Raw genomic sequence first — 20,750 nt, 5'->3', positions numbered from 1 at the left:
ACGACTGCCTTCTAACACAACTTCGCCCCCTTCCATCACCTAAACCGTGTATCCGTTACGATTTAGTTTACTAGATAATTAATTACTTGCCAGTGACAATTGCCACGCACGATCTCCCCCCAAGGCGGTCGCACAAATCCGACAGGTGAAACCACAGCCATCGACACCTAACGCGCGGCAGCATTCGCAGGTTTTGGAAGTCAGCAGTAACAAGATTCGTAGGCTTCCAGCTAGCAAGGCACAAAGAGCGCATTAGGCGGACGGCACGGGCCTGGTGATGCCGCCGGCAAACTTAAGCGTTCGTCGTCGCCTGCTGTGCGAAATGGGCTGATTATACGATATAAATATATTTTAACGATCGCCGATCGCAAGCAAAGAAGGGGGCAGAGATGACAGAAATGCCTGTCCCGCATTAATTGGACGTCACCATTGGAACCTCCTCCTACTACAAGGCAGAGCCCCGGAAATATACCATATAAGGCACTATTATAGCTTGCCGTAGAGCTCCACCAAACAGGGGGCGATCATGCACCGGTCGCTTCCCTCGTGGAGAGGTCAAACGCACTTCTTCTTCGGGCAAGCACTTCAGGAACACAACAGCACTTCAGGAACAGCGTCTGTGTGTGTGTGTATGTGCGGCCTTGGATGGTTGAACGCACGGAGTGCCGTGCACCCCCTGAAGCAATACTCTTAAACTCACTGTCCACTTGTGGCTACACCGATTACAGTAAAACCACACACGCACATACGCAAACAGATCCCGGAGGTCGTCATTTAAGGTGATAATGGCTCGAGTATAGTACGGCAACATGCGCTTTTGTTGACAGTGCATAGTACATTTGCCTTTTGCATATACACGGGCAGCCACCATTATACCCTGGGTGCTGCTCTACCCCTAGTAGGTGTACGCCGTTTGTTTGTCCGTTCATAAAATGATCGGTGTACTGTTCTTATGGAATACACCGCAGCAGAGCTGAAGTTGATTTTGCAGAGGTGGAGAGTACTTGCTTGCTTTATGGCTCAATTTTTCTCCGATGAAGCGATTGTTTGAAGAAACATTTCGTGAGGATTATAGCTTCGGGATCCCTTTTTCGGTTACTGGACGAACTTGGAGCTAACGAGTACATCTAAAGCATTATCAAGGTTGAGTTATTTAATAAATTTGTGTCATTTTCACAGAAGCTCCAGCACAATTTCCATGTAAATAGGACGGCTTATAAATTATGCACCCAAAAATCAGTCCACAATTAATTAACATAATTTCATTACGGTACCATCCATCTTTGGTATAAAATGTCACCCACTGTTAAAGCATGCCCCTGATGTTGTTAATCTCAACATCTACAATCCCCAGATCAAGGTGGATAGGAAGTGCAGGCCCTTCAAGAGATACCGTGCCATTCTCCGGCGTGCCACATCTCTTCCTCCAAAGTCCTCTCCTCGCTTGCCATCCTTCCACGCGAACCGTGGTCGATATCTTAGCGCCCACTCGTAGACAGACTGGCTGCTACGGCATCAATTCCGTGCCGTGGCCTCTCTCGTGCAACTTCCCTTCATCCCCCCAGCATCACTGGTTTGCCCACACCACCCGGGTGATTGGAATGAATGAGTTGTCTCCCTTCGGTTGGTACCGTTTCGTTTTGCTCATTTTCGATCATACCTGTGCGCACGAGCGGAGGGCGCGATCGGGAATGGGCTTTTAGCGGCTCTGATCGCTCGCCACACCGCACGCCATCTCGCTGGTCTTTTGATTGCTTATATGGAAATAACGAGTCTATACAAACAAATCTACACGACGGTTTTGCGTTTCGTGCACGGTGCGGACGGAGACGGAGACGGTGATCTGGAGGACGTAGAGCGCCACATACCGCAAGAAGCACGCAGCGAGAAGAAGGGTGCAACAACTCGAAAAACCAGCTAGACACCCACGTGTATTTATTATTGTTGCCATTTCGCTCTCTCGCACGAGCCGTTGCGGGTAATCTTACCAGAAAGAGAGACTGAGAGAGAGCGAACTTTACTTCTGCAGATCCACAAGTTCCTCCGGCCCGCTTCGGAGGTACACGGTGTACATGGGGTCTCTGCGTCACCATCTACCTTCCTCGGCGGATGCAGCAGCTGCATTGCGGTCATGCAAGTGAGTACGCAGAGACCTACCGCTGGTTGCGATCAAACCGGTCCCCATGTAAGCGTCCACACGCGGAGGAAGGTGTTGCGAATTTGTATCAGAACTGTCGTTCCCGGTGCTACCTCACCCAGTTGTACGTCCTACAGAGTCTTTGTGTAGGACCCCGAGGATATTTGATTTCGTTTCGATTTCGAAGAAGCATGCTATGACACGTTATCATTAATTTGAAATAGTTTTAAATACCTACACGGTTCAATCAGAGCCAGAGACTCCTAAGCAACATCAATCTGGACATCTCCAGGGGCCCGTGGGGTTTAAGTGCAATGTCTTGTCCGGGCGGGACAGTTAATCCGGTTGTTAAAAAGGTGCCACACCGCGTTAGCCCACCCAGTAAATATGATTCATCTCGATATGCGTCCTCTAGAAACCATTAACCTTTTTGTTTCAGCGATTCCTGTTTAGGCTTCCCGATTTCAGAAGATTTCTCCTCGACGACAACAGCCCTCTCTATTGAAATCCAATTTGGGCACATTTCCCAACCGCTCCAGTGCTACCTACTCTGGACATCTTCTGGAGTTCTGGCAAGCTTTTTGTTCCCAATTCCCGATCGGCGCACCAAGCGGGCACCATCTAGCCCGATCCGGGGGACCCTATTCGGGTATATCTATAATTAATCGGACAAAGTGCGCGGAACCACCTTCCTCCACCACTGCCATCATATCCTAATTGTGAGCCCACCGGACACAGACAAGCCGTGGTGGCGTCCATGTTTGGGCAAGCGCGTCAAATGCGAAACCTTTGTGGCCAGAGTGAGGCCACCCCTCGTCCAGCACAAGGCCATTCCCGGCCATACATACTACCAACCACCAGTCGACGGCACCAGCCGGGATGGAGGACGGACAGGTACGGGGAAACGGAACGAAGAAGCAAAGCTGAAAAAAGGTTTATAAATTATGAATTCTCGATGGCGAAATTTTATTCTTCCAAATACGGGCAATCATGCGTAGGTGAAGGTAAAAAACACAACGCAACCACAAGACCAGGCCCCCCCTTTTTGCTGCCCCCAAAGAACGAGCTTTTACATGTTTTCTGTGTTCTGCCGTCCGTGTTGACCATGTTTGTGCCGGGGATTGGGAGTTTCAGCGTGGATTGTCTAGGGCAAGCGGTCCGAATCGTGCCTGTCCGGTGGCTACCGGCGACGCGGCGGAAAGCCAGCTACGGGCCGTTTTGGGAACCGATTGTGTATGCGTTCCTCAGCTGTACTGCACCACCTTAGGAATGCAGCATACAGCTGTGTAGCGTTTGGTGTCCTTTCGTGTGACAACGCGGTGCGCCTCTGGGGTGGAATGTTAAGTTATGTGCTGATCACTCTACCCCTAGCTAGGTATGTCTGGAATGGGATTACTGTATTATGCGTTTTTGCCTATCGGAAAATACGACTGGGCAACCTGCAACCAGTGGACAACAAATTACCTGCCACGGAATGTGTTCAACCGTTTTCAAAGTGGGTTGGCAATGCGAATGAAACCGATCGCTGTTGGAGCGTGAGTTGAGTTGACAAGGAATTTGTTGGTTGCTGAAATACATGCATTAGCATGAGCTACTGCCGTATGTGTCTTTTCACGATCCGAAGATATTATTTATAAAAATGCATCCCTTTAAAGACAAGAATTCGGCATCGACCATCCAACCAGTACCTCCAGGAGGGTCGATTCTTCTCGCACAAGCACAATGTTCCACATCCGCGTCGCCCATTTTTGGAATCATCCCAACCTGGGCAACTCTCTCATCGATGCTCCCGTTTTGGGGCTAATACCAAATTTATCCTTCCCTCGGTCCATAATTTTGGGCAAGCACAGGCAACACACACACTAAGAGGAACGGTTGGGGACCATCGCACACCACACACACGCTCTTTCAATTTCCCTGCGAAACATTTTCCCGGATAATCAATACACACACGCTAGGTCTAAGCCTTAATCCGATAATAATGACCATCTTAGTGCACCGGCAGCCAAGGATGGACGCGCTCACTTAATTGTGCAACCAAGAACAAACGATCGAATGAAGCCATAAATGAGCGATTGGGTGGTCGTCTGCCTCTCTGCGTTGCTGTTTTGCGCTGCGTGCAGTACAAGGTGTTGCGTGCCTACCTCCAGAGGAAGTTGTTCGTTTTGCGCGATCGTTCCCACTTTGGGCGTTCAGTGGGGATTAAGTTCATAAATCATTACCTGCAATCATTGCAATCGATGGCACAGGCGGGAGAGCTTCGGGTGTTGTGTTTTGACATCATCCTTGCAACGCTTGTTAAGAACAAACATCGACCGGCCATCCCCGGAAGGGGAGGAGATTGGTTAAAGCTCATCGGTGGAAAATGTGGACAATTCCATTTACGCTTGCGCTTGCATATCATTAGACACCGGGTATGCAGTCCCTAAACATGGCGTGTCTTTCAATATTTCTTTACTCGTACAAGGAAACTTGCAGAATCGAATTACAAGCGAAACAAGCGAAATAGCGCAAGCACTATCGATATGCGACTTGATCACCTGCATACTTCACTCGGACTACTTAACGAGAAGCATTGCAGCAATACTGTATCTCCCCCTCGTGTATCTAGTATCCCGAAGTAGTGTGACATGATTGATCGGCAATAGACATCGCCCACCACCTCATACAACACACTGCAGCTACTGGAATCAGTTCCGGCCAGTACCCAGCACGATCAAATCTCAACTCTCTTTTGGCGCCACTGCAGCAAAAAACCCAACCACAGTATTCGATCCTCGACTCGAAACGACATCAGTAAAGGCATCGATCCACCAGCACCAGAAACTGTAACAAGCAGACAGAGGCAACACAAAAAAAACCGGATCAGACAGTTTTGGACCGCGATGTCGGTCTGGACCCCGCGTACTCGCCCCATAATCATGTGAGCGGTGTTAATTTATGCGCCAACTCTAATCTAAATTAGCATTAAAATTAATTGAAATAAATTACGATCCACTTCGCAGGCCCGCTGGTGGTGTCTGCGTTACTGGGACCGTTAGGTCAGAAGGTTTCCCGCCTGGTGCCCGGTACCATTTGTGCCCTCCGGGGACCGCGGCCTGGACACGCTTGATTTTGTCCGGTTTATTATTGTTATTACCTTCATTATCGGGCGAGCGAGCGAGCAGGGAGTGTTGGTGTGTGGTGTGCGCGCAAGATCGCGATCGCGTATGCACCGAAATGACATAATCAGTGGCAAACGAGCAGGTATAGCAAGTCCCCGTGTCACCCCGGATGGTCGATTTATAATGACCACAGTGCTGCTTGCAAAACATGGCTAAAGGGCGGGGAGCTATGTACCTGTAATATTAATTACAGGCTTGGTGCAGCAGCCCAACTTTAGCACGGTTTTATGCATCTTGTTATATCGATGTCTTTGGCTCGGATTGCTCCAGTGAGGCACGGATGGACATGCTTTTGCTCGATCAGCTAGTACGCACTGATTGTAAGTTGCAGGCGACTGGCAACGCATACCCGGACTGGTATTACCACTGAACGTGCTCTTAACTGCAATCGTTTGGTTCGTTATTATTTTTACACACGGCTGTATAATTCTTGCATACCAACCTACGGAGCTTAGCTTTAGTGGACTTCATTATAGGTCACGAATTCCCACGCGACTGTACGGCGGAATCTTCCAAATGCAGACATCAAATAAAGCAGCGTATAGGACGCGATTGAGCTGCATCGGCAGCGTTCTGCACTTCGGCTGTTGGTTTGTGTGCAATGAGTGTGCAAGACCCGGTCGGCCCAATATTAATATTATGGCTTAATGCCAAATGAAGATCACTCTTCAAGGTGAAAGTTGGTTGGTTAGTACTCTCTTTACCCTGTGTGTCTCCACTGTGCCACTAAAACGTGGTCTTACTATAAAAAACAGGATTTCACCTGATTCAACAAAAACGACGTCGAGAAAGCAGAGCCGCACAAAAAGGTAACCTAATTTGCTGGTTAATTTTTAAACACTGAATATCGCCACACTGCAAAGTCGTCCGCAGAGCCAAAGTGACCGCGACCCCTCATCAGGTTCGGTCTGCTGCGCAGTGGAAATTAATAATCGAAAACAAATGGCACGTAAAAAGACGCATGTTAAAATTAAGGACAATAAAAACTCCTTTTTTACACCCCGCTCTTTCCGTCATCTTACTGTCCATGGTGTATATATGGTGAGAATCACGCCCACCAGCAGTCCGGGACACAGCACGGTGGTGGTAAAGGCTTCAAGTATTTGTTGATGCCTTTCTTTATATCTTGCGAATGATGAACCGTGCGATCTTCCAGGGGCAAGGTGTTGTAATTGTGCACCGAAAATGCAAATCGTCCGTAACGAGCTGCACACGAATGCATCACACACCTCGATCATCTCGCTAGTCCGATTTTGGGAAAGATGCGAGCGTTTCTTCATCGATGATGCGTCCTTTGTGTCTTCACTGGTAGAATTGCGGGCGCACACACACAGGCAAGGACAATGAGGTACAACAGTGCCGCAGAACAGCAAGAGACGAACCTGCTCCCGGTGGACAAGCGGCAGCGATTAACTGCCATCTATGGAATTGGATGGCTGACACGCACCGGGGGCCACAGAAGACCGTTGCGAGAAGCACGGTGTGGAAGGGTGTTCATCCCACGCGTTGAGAGGCAGAAAACACTTTACCGCTGTTTATTTATGGCTGCCGAATGAGCACCAATCGCTGGAATGGGGGAATGGGTTTGTGGGAAATTATCGATGCCGGAGTGAAGAACGGTTTTTGGTGAGATTTGGTGGGAAATAAAGGAACCGTCCTCTAGACGGAACTGTCAAGTGTGAGACGTGTTCGGCCGGTAAGTCATTCACGGCTTTGCATACAAGTCTGCCCTTGTCTTAGCGGGGGAGCTTGGGTTAGGTCATACTCGTACTCGGCTGTAATTAGTAAAGCCCACCAGTAAAACCACTCTTGCAACACTACCAAGGGGGGTGTGCAACTGTGGCAAATTGCCGTTCTGCCTACGGAACCCGGCTGCTAAGATTTTTGTGCCTGGTAGCTAAATCATTCTAACAACCTCTGCAACAAGCCCGATGACACCTCGGAGAGCAGGGCGAGAGTTGTGCGAGATATTTACGACAGCTAGAGGTGCCCACACCAAACGGCGCTGTTATTTTATACGCTCAAAACGCCACTCGAGAAGGAGCACCCTTTGGAGCTATCAGCACGGGGTGAAGGTGAATATTGGCACACCGGAGGGAGAAGAAACCTAGACCGAAGCCACCACTGGACGTTCCGCAAGCTAGGTAGCGATCGCACAGCCACAGCAGGGACTCGCTCGCGCGACTCTGGGGCGTCGGGCGTCGCTTGTAAATAAATCTTCATTAGCGTCCAGCTGATCCTCGGCCCGTTTGTCAAATTAAAGCTGATGAAGTGAGCAAATCATAATCTCTAGGGTACCCTCCCGTTCCGCACACCGGCCGTCCTTGCCGGAAGAAGTCGGAACGCGGGTGAGAGGATGGCTGTTTTATGTCTTTCTTCCGCCTTAATCATGGAGCACGGTTGTGACGGTTGTTCGTCACCCGCCATAAATCACGCTCGCGAACAGTAACGATTCTTCTGCCTGGTCGATTATGGCGGTGGACATCACACGGCAAGGAATGGTAAGATTTGGCAAAAAAACCCGCCCCCTGTGGTCAATTGCATAGAACGGGTGATCAGTGCTAACAGTGTCACATCATCGACGGTACGGTGCCCACGCTTCGCTAATAGTTCGTTGTAAAATCATCATTTTGTACAATTAAGACACGATTGGTAGTACAGATTTACGGGTAGATTTGGTAGAGACACAGGGTGAGTGAGTGTGTGTGTTAAGTGTTCGAAGCAATTTTAGTTTTTTTTTTTTAAAGCAATTCCAAAGACGCTTAGGCATTTCAAAAGTCAATTCAAAAACCCGTTCTCGATCGATCGAAACAAAGAAAATGTTGCAAAAAAGAGTTTCAACACCCTTCGGCGTCGTGTTTTACAATCCGTGAATCTACAACCGAGGCGACGGTACTCCCAGAACGACCAGAACATACCGAACCGTCTGAAAAGTGTCCCGGTTGAAAGCTCACACAAAGTAACATTCAACACCATTCAACGCCAGTTGGCCGCACATTCCGCTTCCTTTTACGAGACTACCGAGCATGGGAGATCCCTCCAAACAAAGGGTAATTTACGATGACAATTGTAGAGCAATGTAAATAAAGACCACAAACCGTGGCACGCTCGTTCCGCCCGCGCAAACTGACCGTTTGAACTTGGCGCGCAAGAGCAGCGCCCGCCAACTGCGATCCGGTCGCGTGTCATTGTGCTTTGCGCGGCTGCCACTGCGTGAACGGTTTTGTCTAAGCGCGCAAACAAAAACGCGGGTTCGAAGCGTTTTGGTCGTTCTTTTTGTGTTTGTTTCTTTATGATTTTGGAAGCAAAACGTTCACTACTTCAGTGTTCAGCAAGCGAGACAGAAATCGCTTTTAAAATTTCAAACGCACATTCGCTTGCTACACAAACAGCACAAGAATCTCGTGGGCAGCAGCAGATACCTTTCTTTTGTTTACAGTGGACACACACTGAAAACCACAACGATTTCTGCTCCTCAGCCACCCACAAAGCAGAGCGACAAATCTGGACATGAGCTTTTGGGATTGGGGGGTACATCGTTACGTACACTGCCGTTCGTTCGCCGGTGTACAAAAGATTCTAATGAATTGTTTAATTTTTGAAGAAAATTCTGGTTTGGGAATTAGTCTTTGCCGGATTTTGAAGGGTAAAAAAGTGCCTCTTCATTGTGCGAATTTAGCAGTGGGCATCCGAACGTTTTGTCTCCAGTGTCGAGGCGTGTGCTAAATTAATAAAAGAAAATGCGTCCGTTTTGGTGCGGAATCCACTGTGTGGGTGGCGAAATACTGCAACTTTGTTTCATAATTTGCCTCATGTAGTGTCGGGGAATGGAAATAACTAAAGAAAGATTGCAAAATCTTATACATTCTGAGCTATTGAACTATTGAATGTGTGCTTTATAGTTGGGACGTTTTCCCATACATTATTTGTAATTTAGATTTGTTTCTATAATTGTTTCTTGAATCAATTCGAAAAGAAAATGTAATTCCCAAAAGCTAAAAACTGTTCTTTTGAATATCGAAAAACAACAACAAACAAATCTGTCATTACTGTCATCTCTGTCGATGTCGATGACAGATTGCTCGTGGTTACAAAATCAACTAAATATCTGCAGGTGCCTTTTCCGTGCTTCAGAAAACAATTGAATAAAAGCCAATAAATTAAATTTATTATTTTGTTTCCTCCCTAGAAAGTGGAGTGGATGTTGCTTTCTTAGAACTACATCAAGATTAAGCGGATCCAACAAGGGTAATGTGCACAACATCTACCGCATGTGGTTTGCTTGCCGGTTCCAATGATTGTTTACGTCCTTGTAGGTGCAGTACTACCGGACCGAAAGCTGATCCGGAGTTTGCCGGAACCAAACAGACGATAAAGAAGGGAACAAAACACTTCCGTAATGTTTCTTCGCCAACTAGCCGGGTTGTTGAAACCCTCAACCCTAAACACACTGATAGGTAAACGTCTACCACCCCAACTACAGGACGAGTCAGTGTTAATCATTGCCCTCTACTTTTCAGAACCCCTTAAAATTGTACCACTTACCTCAAGGTGGAGTGCCCCGTCCGCCGCATTTGCAAACCAACGATGGAGTAGCTCCAGCGCTGTAGCTCCGCTCGCCGACACCAAAAGCACACTTGAGACCGTAAACAAGCAGCTAGAGACGGGCTCGGAAGGGCGTCTGTTTGCGGTGGTGCAGCTGTGCGGCAAGCAGTTCAAAATCACTTCCGGTGATATTATCGTCGTTGAAGGCTACTGGCCACCGGAGGGTGGCGATCGTTTACGGCTGGATAAGGTGCTGCTAGCGGGTAGCAAGGACTTTTCGCTGATCGGCCGTCCCCTGCTGACACCCGGTCTGGTCGACGTGCAGGCTACCATCATTGAGAAGACGCTCTCCCACACACGCACACACTTCCGCAAGAAGCGCCGAAAGCAGTACACGCGTATCAATTTCTACCGCACGCCGCAAACGATGATTCGCATCAACTCGATCGACATTAAGCGTAAGCTGAGCGATTCGGCGAGTGCGGAAGCCGCTGGGGAGGAACGGTTTTTCTAGCTTGAATGCTTTGCAAAGGGGCTTATATGCAGTTAATAAATAGATCACCAAACTATTACAAAAGAGGCGTAACTTAACGTTTTGGGAAATTAGATTCAGTGGAACAATCCAGCCAGCGGGAAGGAATCACCATCAGTACAATCGGGTAATCGCAAAGAGCATTCGTTAGGCAAATGCTCTTTGTGCACATACACATTGTTCACAATTAATTGAACTCTTTTTATAAATCAATCAAGGAATAGCACTATAAAGCTTATTTCCTTTGAACAAAATAGAAAAACACGCTCATTTCTGCGAACTCCATGCAGCTACGAGTTGTTCTAAACGTCTTTCCATTGAATTAGTACACACAGGGTGGTTCGCCACGTATCGATACGAATTGACTGTGAATTGGCTATAATATCCATCTGATATAAAGTTTCAAATGATGATATTTATGTTTCAGTATGTAATTTACGTAAATCAATTTAATTGTAGTGAAATTACGATTAATCAAAACACGCATTCCGTTTTAGAACATCTCAATCCTGCTCAAGCCAGCTTGAACACATTCAATCCAGTAGCTGCTGTCATCCCGACCGACCTGTCAAAACTTCAAAGCAAACGGCTTGCCAGAACGAACGGTTTTATTTTGTAGCGCCTACTGACAAAACTTTCCTGCCATTGTTCACTATCGCCTCCCCCGAAAAGAGCAAAAATTGATCGAAAATGATGGACCCCGTGCTGCAACGCCACCTGAAGGGCCATCGGGGAAAGCTGACCGGCCTGTCGTTCAACCCAGAAGGGACGCGTTTTGTGACCAGCTCCACCGACCACTCCGCAATCGTTTGGACCAACAACGAACAGGTACGCTGCATGCGATTCGAGGCACACACGGACGTTGTGAACGATGTGTGCTGGTCTCCGGACGGTCGCATCATATCGACCGTCTCCAAGGACCGGTCGGTAAAGATTTGGGTCCCCTCGATGCTGGGCAACAGCGACGAGTTCCGGGGCCACACGTCGAACGTGCGCTCGGTGGATTTCGATCCGACCGGCAAGAAGCTTCTCACCGCTTCCGACGACAAAACGGTCAAGCTGTGGAAGGTGTCCCGCAAGCAGTTTCTGTCCTCCTTCACCGGTCACACAAACTGGGTGCGGTGCGCACGGTTTTCGCCGAACGGTAAACTGATCGCCTCCTGTGGCGATGATCGTACGCTGAAGCTGTTTGATCCGGCGACCGGGCAGTGTGTGCACAGCTTCTACGATCAGAAGGGGGCAGGCTGTAAGGTGGCCTGGCATCCGGACAGTACCCTGGTGGCGATCGCTCTGGACAACTGCCGAGTGAAGATCTTCGACATAAACATAAGGAAATTAATCCAGTACTACCGCATATACGATGGGCCGGTAAATTCGCTCGATTTCCATCCGTCCGGCAATTATCTCATAACGGGCAGTGACGATGGGGTTACCAAAATCATCGATCTGCTCGAAGGCCGACAAATATTCACACTCACCGGCCATCGAGGTCCCGTCACGACGGTGAAATTTTCGAAAGATGGGCAGCTGTTTGCGACCGGAAGTGACGATTGTCATGTAAGTTGAATCCCAACGGTTGATTGAGCCAACGCTGACATATTCTACATCGGTTTCCATTTAGGTAATGCTTTGGAAGGCAAATCTGGATAATGACTCGGCACAAAACTCACTGTACACGCCAGAAGACAGTAGCTGCGAGAGTACGCACCCGGCAGCCAGTGACCAGCGAAAGCTCAGCTTCAATCGCGACGTGAGCGAAGCCCATGCCGATGACGATGACGAATCCGCCTACAGCTGCAACAAGGAAAACCTGCCCGATACGAGCATCTTTGTCGATGCGACAAAGACGGAAAATTTCAAAATATCGGACGCCGTCGAGGTTAGCGATTAGTTCCCTTCATGTGTTAGGTTTAAGATCTTCCATTAATTTATGCCATCAGTAGGGGAACGTTGGGAGATTTAATTTTTACTTCTTGTTTTGATATAACCTGCTCTTACCTTATCATCAAAGGAAATCATAATCAAACTGAATAAACCCTCTCCCAAAAACGATCCACCTGAAGCCGCCGGATTGAGTGTGAGTTTCACCGGAAAGCAGCGCCCTTCGCCGGCACGAAATTCAGCCTTGCCGCGTCAAGTGCCCAGGTTGTCCACATACAATCGGGTTGATTTCGAAGAGCACGTGCTCGTCTCGTTGAACAGTATCTGCCGAAGGATGGACAGTTTTCAGCGAAGAATATCCTTACTCGAAGACATTCTACTCGAACGATCGTAGCCCGGAAACGAGCAAGAAGGTCCACTTTAGTCGTCTATTTTCATATTTTATTTTCCTCAGTCGTTATTCGCTTATTTTGATACACCCTTTATAATATATCGTTGCAGTATAGTAAACAAAACATAAAAACATATTTTTAAACACAAAAAAAATCTCCTGCGAATGTGTGGCTGATAGCTCGCTTATCGGTAATATCTTCGCGTGCTCGTTTCGTTCAAAGCAAAGGTGTTTGCACGTCCCAGCCTAGCACTGCCATCCTTGATTTGAGCATGCTTATTTTTTTACCCCCACATAGCTTGTTTCCTTTCCTGTTTTCTTGATCGTTTCCAGCAGCTCGTCCGCGCTCAGCGACGATGTTACAAACACTTTTTTGTTGTCCAAATCGATTTCAACCTTTTCCACTTTTTCTGCAAAAAAGAAAAGAAAATCCAACCGATTCAATGCATAACGATACTGGTATCCAAGGGTAACCGATGCCAACTGTTGGCTATTTGCTTACCTTTCAGCTTGCCGAGCACCCGCTCGACGGCACCCGAGCAACCGGTGCAGGTCATTTCGACATTAAATTCGTGAACAGTCTGCAAAGGAAAGAGTTAACAGTTTGTTAAGTTACAATTTCGTAGCGTCCATCTGTAAAATGATCAATCAATCGGGATCGGTTTTTCATGCTGCTGAGCACTCTTATCGCACAATGACACCGTAGCTGGGAGTTACATCGAGAGAACGCGATACCACGCGATGTGAGGAAGTGGTTCCGATGGGCAAGTACAGAGATTGCCGGAATGGGCCGTATAATCTAATCTGTCGCGATCTGAATGGACGTTCACTTACCATTATGTTCGTGTCGCTTGGCCGTTGAAAGGGAGTTTCAATAGAGACAATTATTTAATACGTCCCTGTGTCTGTTGAAGCGAAAGCAAAGAGTATCTGTGAAGCAAATCGCTTAGTGGTGCACTTTAAACCCGTTGCAGCGTTGCAATAGTGAGAAGAGCAATCCAGTATACAGTGGGAACGTCACACAGGTGTTGCTAATAATATTGTGTCGTGGCTCGGACGAGGATCCAAAGAGCGTGCTTACGTGCTCAAACCGATACAGTATAGTAAATAGCACGGCCTCAAAAGGGGGAAAGCTTGGGATGCACAAGAAATAGCCAGCCCGAGTTTGTTTGCGTTTTTGGCACACCAATCGGCCACGGATGATGCTGTTTGATTGTGTGCGTTGGTGCAGGCCAAGGTGGATTAAAAATGTCAGGTGGTGGAATCTCGAGCATTTTGACAATTCGTCACTTGACGTAAGGTCCCTAGAATTCAAATTTGTCAAAATTTGTTCAATTTGTTCATATAATCCACTTCCACTTTTTTTAGATTCAATATACTTTCAAAATATATTTGGGCTTTGCGAGTTCTTATTTATCATTAAAACATACATTGAGGTATGTTATTTTGTGTTGTTTCGTGAATTTATTGTATAATTCATTGTATTTTCGACATATTTCAGGATAAAAACAAAGAAATAATTTATTTTTCCTATTTTCACTCTTACTCACATGGTTTTTTTGAACTCTGGTCTCACATGGAGATTTGAACTCACATAATTTTGAATTTCGTAATAAAAAAACATCTTTTGTTAATATATCTCTTTTTTTTCAATTAAATCAATAAACATACAAAAAGGCGCGTAGTAACCTAGAAATCAGTTCTATTTGCTTTGCTTTCTTTGCCGAAACCAATGGTTAACGGTTTTAAAATGACGTAAAGTCCTTTAATAATGGCCATCCCCCCCCCCCCCTCAAAGGCTCATTCCCACCACACAAATCTGTTTAATCCACCTTGGGTTGAAACGATTTGACAACAGGGCAACCAAGGTTTAGATACAACGCGACACCCACTCGGCCGCTGTTGTGAGGCTGTCTGTTTTCCCGAACCATCTCCGGCATTTCTTTTATTAGATTCGCTTGTGGATTGTTTAAAATTTCTCCGTTCAAACTGCTTATTTCATCAGCTTCCCTCGTGTCGAGACGTGTCGTAGATCGAACGCAGAACAGATTCAACGACCGACCGAAACATTCCCGTTCGTGCGTGTCGGAGCTTGTTGATTGCGTTGTCATATCGCGATTGTGTCGCTGCACAACAAACAAAGATATCTTCGTCGGTGTGTTTTCGGTGTCTCCCCGCACGGTGAAATAAAGTTTGTTCCGGTTTAGTTTGTTTTCGCCCGTGCCGACAACGCTGAATGCCCTTCGTATCGCATAAACAAGTGGTGTTTTGCCCAGCCCAGCGCATTGAGTGAAGTTCCGTGGTAGAAAGTGGTTAGCGTTACGAGCACCTACCCCCTTGCCCTTATTCGTATCAGTAAACTCCCCCCCCCCACCTCCACCACACAACACCATGCGTATCACCGTGATGGACGCCAGCTCCTCGGACATATCCACGTTCGAGGTGGCCGACGATATGGAGCTGGAAAATCTGATCGCCCTGTGCCGGATGGAGTTCAACATACCGGCCCACATGGAGCTCGGGCTGTCGGCCAAGCAGCGGATGTTGGTGGACCCCAAACAAACGCTCACACACTACGACGTGAAGGATGGCGATATGTTGCTGCTGCACAAGACCTCCGTCTCGCAGCCGGCCGGGGCAGCGACCGGGTCTTCGGCTGCCCGGGCCCGTCCAATGCTGCCGACCGGACCGTCCACACTGGAGGGTGGTGGTAAGCTCATTTACAAAATTGCCAACTCATTAACAACGCATTCGATCGATTCCATTTCCTTTCGCTTCTGGTCGGGTGACATTCCGAAGAAAAGAGAAGGAAAAAAACACTCCCATGAATTTCCTTTTTTAGTGTCATGCCAGAAAGCAATCGCATTTCCAAATTTAAATCTCTGCCCATTGCGTGTGAATGCACTCTCTGGACAAATGGGCCACATGTTTCCATCTAAATAAACAACCCACGCAGGAAGGAAAGAAGATTGTAAAACTGTTCTTCCACCGTTTCCACCGGCGTATCATCATCGGTTGTTTCGGGGTTTGCAGTAACAAAAAAAAAAACGCGAAAATTACGCGCGTCAACAAACAACTACGAGAGCGGATGCAGCACGACGATTGCGCGCCCAAAGCCTCTCCCACCCCCTTACTCCTATGTATCCTACGTTTTACTCACACACATACACACAAGCACGCTGTGAGGGAGAGCAGGGAGAAAGTGCAATGAACTGCATCGGCATGCACGGGCAAGCAGCGAACGCTCAACACAACAGTAGCCGTGGTGTTTGCGTCGCTTTGCCATTTTCGCGCGAAAGATGACCTCACAAAATAGAGCGAGCGCGCGCGCGAACGCGCACGCCCGCGTGCCGCCGCTTCCTTTGGCGCACACACAGGTAGAGAGACCGACGTAGCGGAGACAGGACGATGATCTCGGTTTTGGTTTCGTCGTACGTGTACAAGTTTCATCCATCTGGGCCGTCGGATTCATGCAAATGTGAATTAATTTCTTTCACGGGGGAAATGTATTGACTCATGCCACTATCGAGGAAAACAAGCCACAAAGGGCACAAAGAAAGCATCCTCGTTTTTGTGGCCCTTTGTTAAAACGCACGACAAATCACCCCAATGTTTAATTATACTCACGTCTGTCCTTTTCTTCTCTCCCCTCCCCACTCCTCGCCCACAGAACCAGCAGTGTTGGCCAATCTGGACTTTAGCTCGATACAAGTACCTACCTCGATCCGTGCGGGTGCCGGTGGCAACGGTGGCAATGCTTCCTCCAGCGGCCTGAACCGTCCCTCGCCGTCCGTCGGCCTGGAGGACGATCCGGCCGTCGTGCGGGAAATGTTCCTCTCCAAACCGGACCAGCTGGCCTTGCTGAAGCAGAACAATCCGCGCCTGGCCGAGGCGCTACTGTCCGGCAACCTGGAAACGTTCGCCACCGTCCTGCGGAAGCAGATTGCCGAGCGCATGGAGAAGCAGCAGCAGCGGCTCCGGATACTGCAGGCCAGCCCGTTCGATGCGGAGGCGCAGCGCCTGATCGCGGAGGAGATCAAGCAGAAAAACATCGAAGCAAATATGGAGGCGGCGATGGAGTACAACCCGGAAACGTTCGGCACGGTCGTGATGCTGTACATCAACTGCAAGGTAAATGGGCATCCGGTGAAGGCGTTCATCGATTCGGGCGCCCAGGCCACGATTATGAGTGCGGCGGCGGCCGAACGCTGCAACATTATGCGCCTGGTCGACACGAGATGGGCCGGCATAGCGAAGGGCGTCGGCGTGCAGCGCATTATTGGCCGCATCCACATGGTGCAGATACAGATCGAGAAGGACTTTCTCACGTCCAGCTTTTCCGTGCTGGAGGAGCAACCGATGGATATGCTGCTCGGGCTGGACATGCTCAAGCGCCACCAGTGCAACATCGACCTCAAGAACAACGTGCTGCGCATTGGCACCACCGGCACGGAGACACCGTTTTTGGCCGAAGGCGATCTGCCCGAGTGTGCCCGGCTGACTGGTAGCCCGGAGGAGGAAAAGCGTGCGCTGGCCGAATCGGCCAAGCTGGCGGAAGAGCTTGCGATCAAGGAGGCGCTCAGCAAGAGCCAAAGCGATCAAGGTAAAGTGAGCAACCAGTGGGAAGTTTACAGTTGAGCTTAACCCTCTCTAACACATGCCCTTTTTCCCACACACAGCTACGACGAGTGGCGCTGGCAGCAGTGGCAGCAGTAGCACAGCGGCAGCGACTACCACGACGACGACGACGACGACTGCCGACCCAACGCCGGCCGCAACGACCACGCCACCCTCGACGGGACCGGAACCGATGCAGCAGGACGAGGAGGAGCCACCGCTGACACTGCTGCCGACCGATCGTTTCACCGAGATGGACGTCGTCGAGCTGGAATCGATGGGCTTCAAGCGGCAGATGGTGATTGACGAGCTGCGGGCAGCGAACGGGGACAAAACGCAGGCCACCTCGGGGCTGTTTGCGAAATTGGGATAATACCGCCAGGACGTCGCGAACACAAGCGGTACAAGCGGTACACAGAAGCGTAGGTAGGAGTGAAGAGATCTCGCGCTCCGCCGGAAAGCGCCCGGAACACCCTCACACAGATGACGGAAGAAAGGTGCAAACCGTCTTTTAACCGTTTTTGTCTCTTTATGCACCCAAATCCGTCGTGCACCTCAGGTTGATTGGACGTGTTGCGTTTGTGTGTGCTTATGCGCGCGCTCTTAACTTGCCTGTGTTTTGTGATTTTCCTTTCGCGATGGCCACCATCGCCACACAGTGAAATGAGTCCTTTTGCAGCATAAACTTCTTGCCCAAGACACAGTGCTTGCATTTGGCATATCGCAAACAAAGAGAGAGAGAGAGAGAGGGAGAGCGAGATAAGGGTTTAATGGAGAGATCATTTTCTTGATTAGTAGACTATTATCGTGTAAAGGTTGGTTTATTGTACAATGATTATATTATGTTTTCGCTCTCCACTTCATCCGGGAGATGGTTATCAAATTCATTTTGCTCAAAATTGTCTTGGCATCGACGACGACGAGTCCATGCAATCGAGAGCCGTTGGACTGAATTCATTTCAATGGGCAAGGGACATTGCTGTGTGTGTGTGTGTCTACTCCTTCCGCACCATTGATACCTCGTGTTTCGCTTTGTTTGCCGTTTTTCTATGCTATTTTCTTCCCTCTTCTCAAATTCTCTCCTCCTTTCGGTGGGCTTAAGGGTTTAACGAATTTTGTCTACTAGATAAGTGATACATAATAATAAAAACTGCTAGAACATTGCTCGAAAGATGAAGACAAGTGAAGGTTTAAAATTTATGTCTAAAAAAACAATATTATCACTGCTTTCGATACGCCTGCGGATCAAACTTGTTGCCGATGCGGGAAGCAAGGTAATGCCCGAACTGCTTCAAATATTCCGGATTCTTTCCTAAGCGCTCCAAAGCTTCATTCCATAACCGATCTGCCTCGGGGTTCTTATGAAACTGATCCAACTTGCTTAGGTCTTCAATTAGCTGGTTCACCACCTCAACGACATACGCCTCCACGACTGGAGTTTCGCTCGTCGTCAGCTGTTCGGACATGTTCTGCTCGTATTCGGTCGCAACGTTTTTCGACAGCTGCAGTAGCGTACGATTGAGGTCGAGTAGCTTCCGGAGGATCTGCTCGTAGCGCTGGCCCTGCTGCTGGTCCCGTTCCGCATTGATCCGTCCCATCGCACGGCGTGCTTCGACGTTGAGTCGAATGTTTTCCAACTCGTACAGTAAGCGCCGTTTTTCGTCCACACATTCGTTCAGTGCGGCTACCTGCCTGAGGTGTTTTGCCGACACCGATAGCACATCCGACTGCTCCGGACTGGGTGGCGACTTGGGGAATGGAAAGAGGTAAATGCGAATAAATTTGATTCGACTGTTCGAATATTAAATAAGAAAGAAAAACGATCATTTAACCCTACCTGGTCTAGAGCAACGCGATAGTCGGGCAGCAGTTGCTCGTGATCAATGCCATCGATTGTAAACCGCACGCGAAACATAGGAATGTCGTGATTTTCTATGCCAATTACTACCCCCGGAAAGGAGCCATAGTTCGGAGAGAGCAGTGCCGCCCGCACCTTGCTGCCCACCTCGATCCGGCTCGGAATGATCGACGGTATGTCGTCGTCCAGGTATTCAATCATTGGATTTTCCATCAGAAAGCGCACCTTCTCGCGGCGCCGTTCCAGCGTGATGCGTTCCTGCAGTAGAAAAGCGGGCGACAGGCGACGAACCCGCGCCACCTTTCCGAACTCTTTGCGAATGCGGTTCCATTGCGGACGCTGCAGTGGACAGCGGTGCAGTGCCGGATAGTGCTGCCTTAGCAGTGTGCCAAAATCCACGCTTCTGCTGTGCTCCTCCGCGAACAGTGCCGAATCGATGTGGCTGTAGAACCATTCGCACATCATAAAGCGGTGAAGCTTTAAGTTGCCATGGCAACTGGCCGGTTTAGGTTGGAGCTCGTGGGGGGCTAGTTTGCTGCTCTTGAAGATGGCGCCTTTCGCTGGCGAATTGTGGCAGGAAATGCTCGATGCTTCCGAACTGCTTTTCGTGTCATCCTCGGCACGTTCCAGGATCTCGGCTACTAAATTGGACACTGCGTAGCTTTTGGAGGCAGTACTGCTGCTTGCTTCCGCCTCGTAGCATGTCACTTCCTCGTACTCCAACTCCTCCAAACAATCATCAAGCGAGCAGCCCTGTGCAGAGTGTGGGAGTAAATTTTCCATCTGTGGTCTGCTGCCAGCTTCCGCTGAGGTCTGGTGCGTGGATGACTCATCGGGCGGGTGAGTAGCTTGCCTTTCCTCCGTTGAACATAAAAATACATCCAAACAACCATCCAGTACCGCCAGGGATTCGAGAGACCCATAGCTCTGCAGTAAATCATCCCCATGTGCGTCTCCGGTAACCTCTTCCCGAGCTTGTCCAGTTCGTACATTACCCGCAACCGTTACCTTATCGAGAGGATGTGCAGCCTTCTTGTCGTTCTTCTCGTCTACTACAGTTAATGGACCACTAGGTATTTGCCTTCGTGCTTCGAGGATGTTATCCAAAGATGGCGGTTTGTTTTCCTTTTGATTCGTTTGGTTTTTCGCACGAACTTGCCTCTTTCTCGCCGTGGTACGTCCATGGTCGCTAGGTGCTTTTCCCGTTTGCCTTGTCGTTCTCATTTCTCGATGGGGTTTCCCTTTTTCACACAGTTTCTAGGATAAATACGCTGATCGATCTGTTCTGAACGACGTTCGTAAGACAAATGGAGTGTTCAATTGAAGCATGTCCATACGTGATATTTAAAAAAATGCATGCTCAAGGTTGCTACATCATTGTTACTAACATTCTATATGTCTCGTGGTGCTGTGAAAGAGACATGTGTGTACGTTCCTGGTATCGAACATGGACTCATTTAATTTCTTAAAAAAATAAATTTACAGATCACAATCATTCGACACAGTTGAAGTATTGCAAGTTCTTTTGCCACTTCAACGGCCAGGTTAAACCGATATCCCAATCAAGGTATTTAGAAACATGTACAAACCTTGTTCGCGATTTATGTTTGCTGTCAAACATAGCT

At 48.6% G+C, this 20,750-nt stretch overlaps 5 protein-coding genes across 5 annotated transcripts; 3 read left to right on the top strand and 2 right to left on the bottom strand.

Annotated features, from left to right (window-relative positions):
• The first annotated feature begins 9,364 nt into the window (after positions 1-9,364).
• On the top strand, positions 9,365-10,426 carry LOC121599225 (39S ribosomal protein L21, mitochondrial). The gene is made up of 4 exons (XM_041926871.1): positions 9,365-9,415; positions 9,491-9,549; positions 9,618-9,758; positions 9,822-10,426. The coding sequence occupies exons 3-4, from the start codon at positions 9,701-9,703 to the stop codon at positions 10,358-10,360; spliced, it is 597 nt and encodes a 198-aa protein (XP_041782805.1). The 5' UTR covers positions 9,365-9,415; positions 9,491-9,549; positions 9,618-9,700; the 3' UTR covers positions 10,361-10,426.
• A 517-nt stretch (positions 10,427-10,943) lies between these two features.
• Positions 10,944-12,782, top strand: LOC121600063 (POC1 centriolar protein homolog). The gene is made up of 3 exons (XM_041928357.1): positions 10,944-11,935; positions 12,000-12,257; positions 12,390-12,782. Exons 1-3 carry the CDS (start codon positions 11,069-11,071, stop codon positions 12,651-12,653), a joined length of 1,389 nt encoding a protein of 462 aa, XP_041784291.1. The 5' UTR covers positions 10,944-11,068; the 3' UTR covers positions 12,654-12,782.
• Positions 12,687-13,881, bottom strand: LOC121600064 (copper transport protein ATOX1). Its single transcript, XM_041928358.1, has 3 exons — positions 13,485-13,881; positions 13,153-13,231; positions 12,687-13,060 (listed from the first exon to the last, which is right to left on the bottom strand). The coding sequence occupies exons 1-3, from the start codon at positions 13,485-13,487 to the stop codon at positions 12,927-12,929; spliced, it is 216 nt and encodes a 71-aa protein (XP_041784292.1). The 5' UTR covers positions 13,488-13,881; the 3' UTR covers positions 12,687-12,926.
• Positions 13,882-14,516: 635 nt separating this feature from the next.
• LOC121599614 (protein DDI1 homolog 1) lies at positions 14,517-18,440 on the top strand. Its single transcript, XM_041927546.1, has 3 exons — positions 14,517-15,360; positions 16,321-17,253; positions 17,330-18,440. The coding sequence occupies exons 1-3, from the start codon at positions 15,042-15,044 to the stop codon at positions 17,638-17,640; spliced, it is 1,563 nt and encodes a 520-aa protein (XP_041783480.1). The 5' UTR covers positions 14,517-15,041; the 3' UTR covers positions 17,641-18,440.
• On the bottom strand, positions 18,308-20,600 carry LOC121599613. The gene is made up of 2 exons (XM_041927545.1): positions 19,105-20,600; positions 18,308-19,015 (listed from the first exon to the last, which is right to left on the bottom strand). The coding sequence occupies exons 1-2, from the start codon at positions 20,347-20,349 to the stop codon at positions 18,488-18,490; spliced, it is 1,773 nt and encodes a 590-aa protein (XP_041783479.1). The 5' UTR covers positions 20,350-20,600; the 3' UTR covers positions 18,308-18,487.
• Between the last annotated feature and the right edge of the window lie 150 nt (positions 20,601-20,750).

This window comes from Anopheles merus, chromosome 3L (assembly GCF_017562075.2).
Source record: "Anopheles merus strain MAF chromosome 3L, AmerM5.1, whole genome shotgun sequence".
In the NCBI taxonomy this organism is placed as follows: Eukaryota; Metazoa; Arthropoda; class Insecta; order Diptera; family Culicidae; genus Anopheles; species Anopheles merus.
Note: the sequence above shows the minus strand (reverse complement) of the source record. Positions and strands in the feature narration are given on the sequence as shown.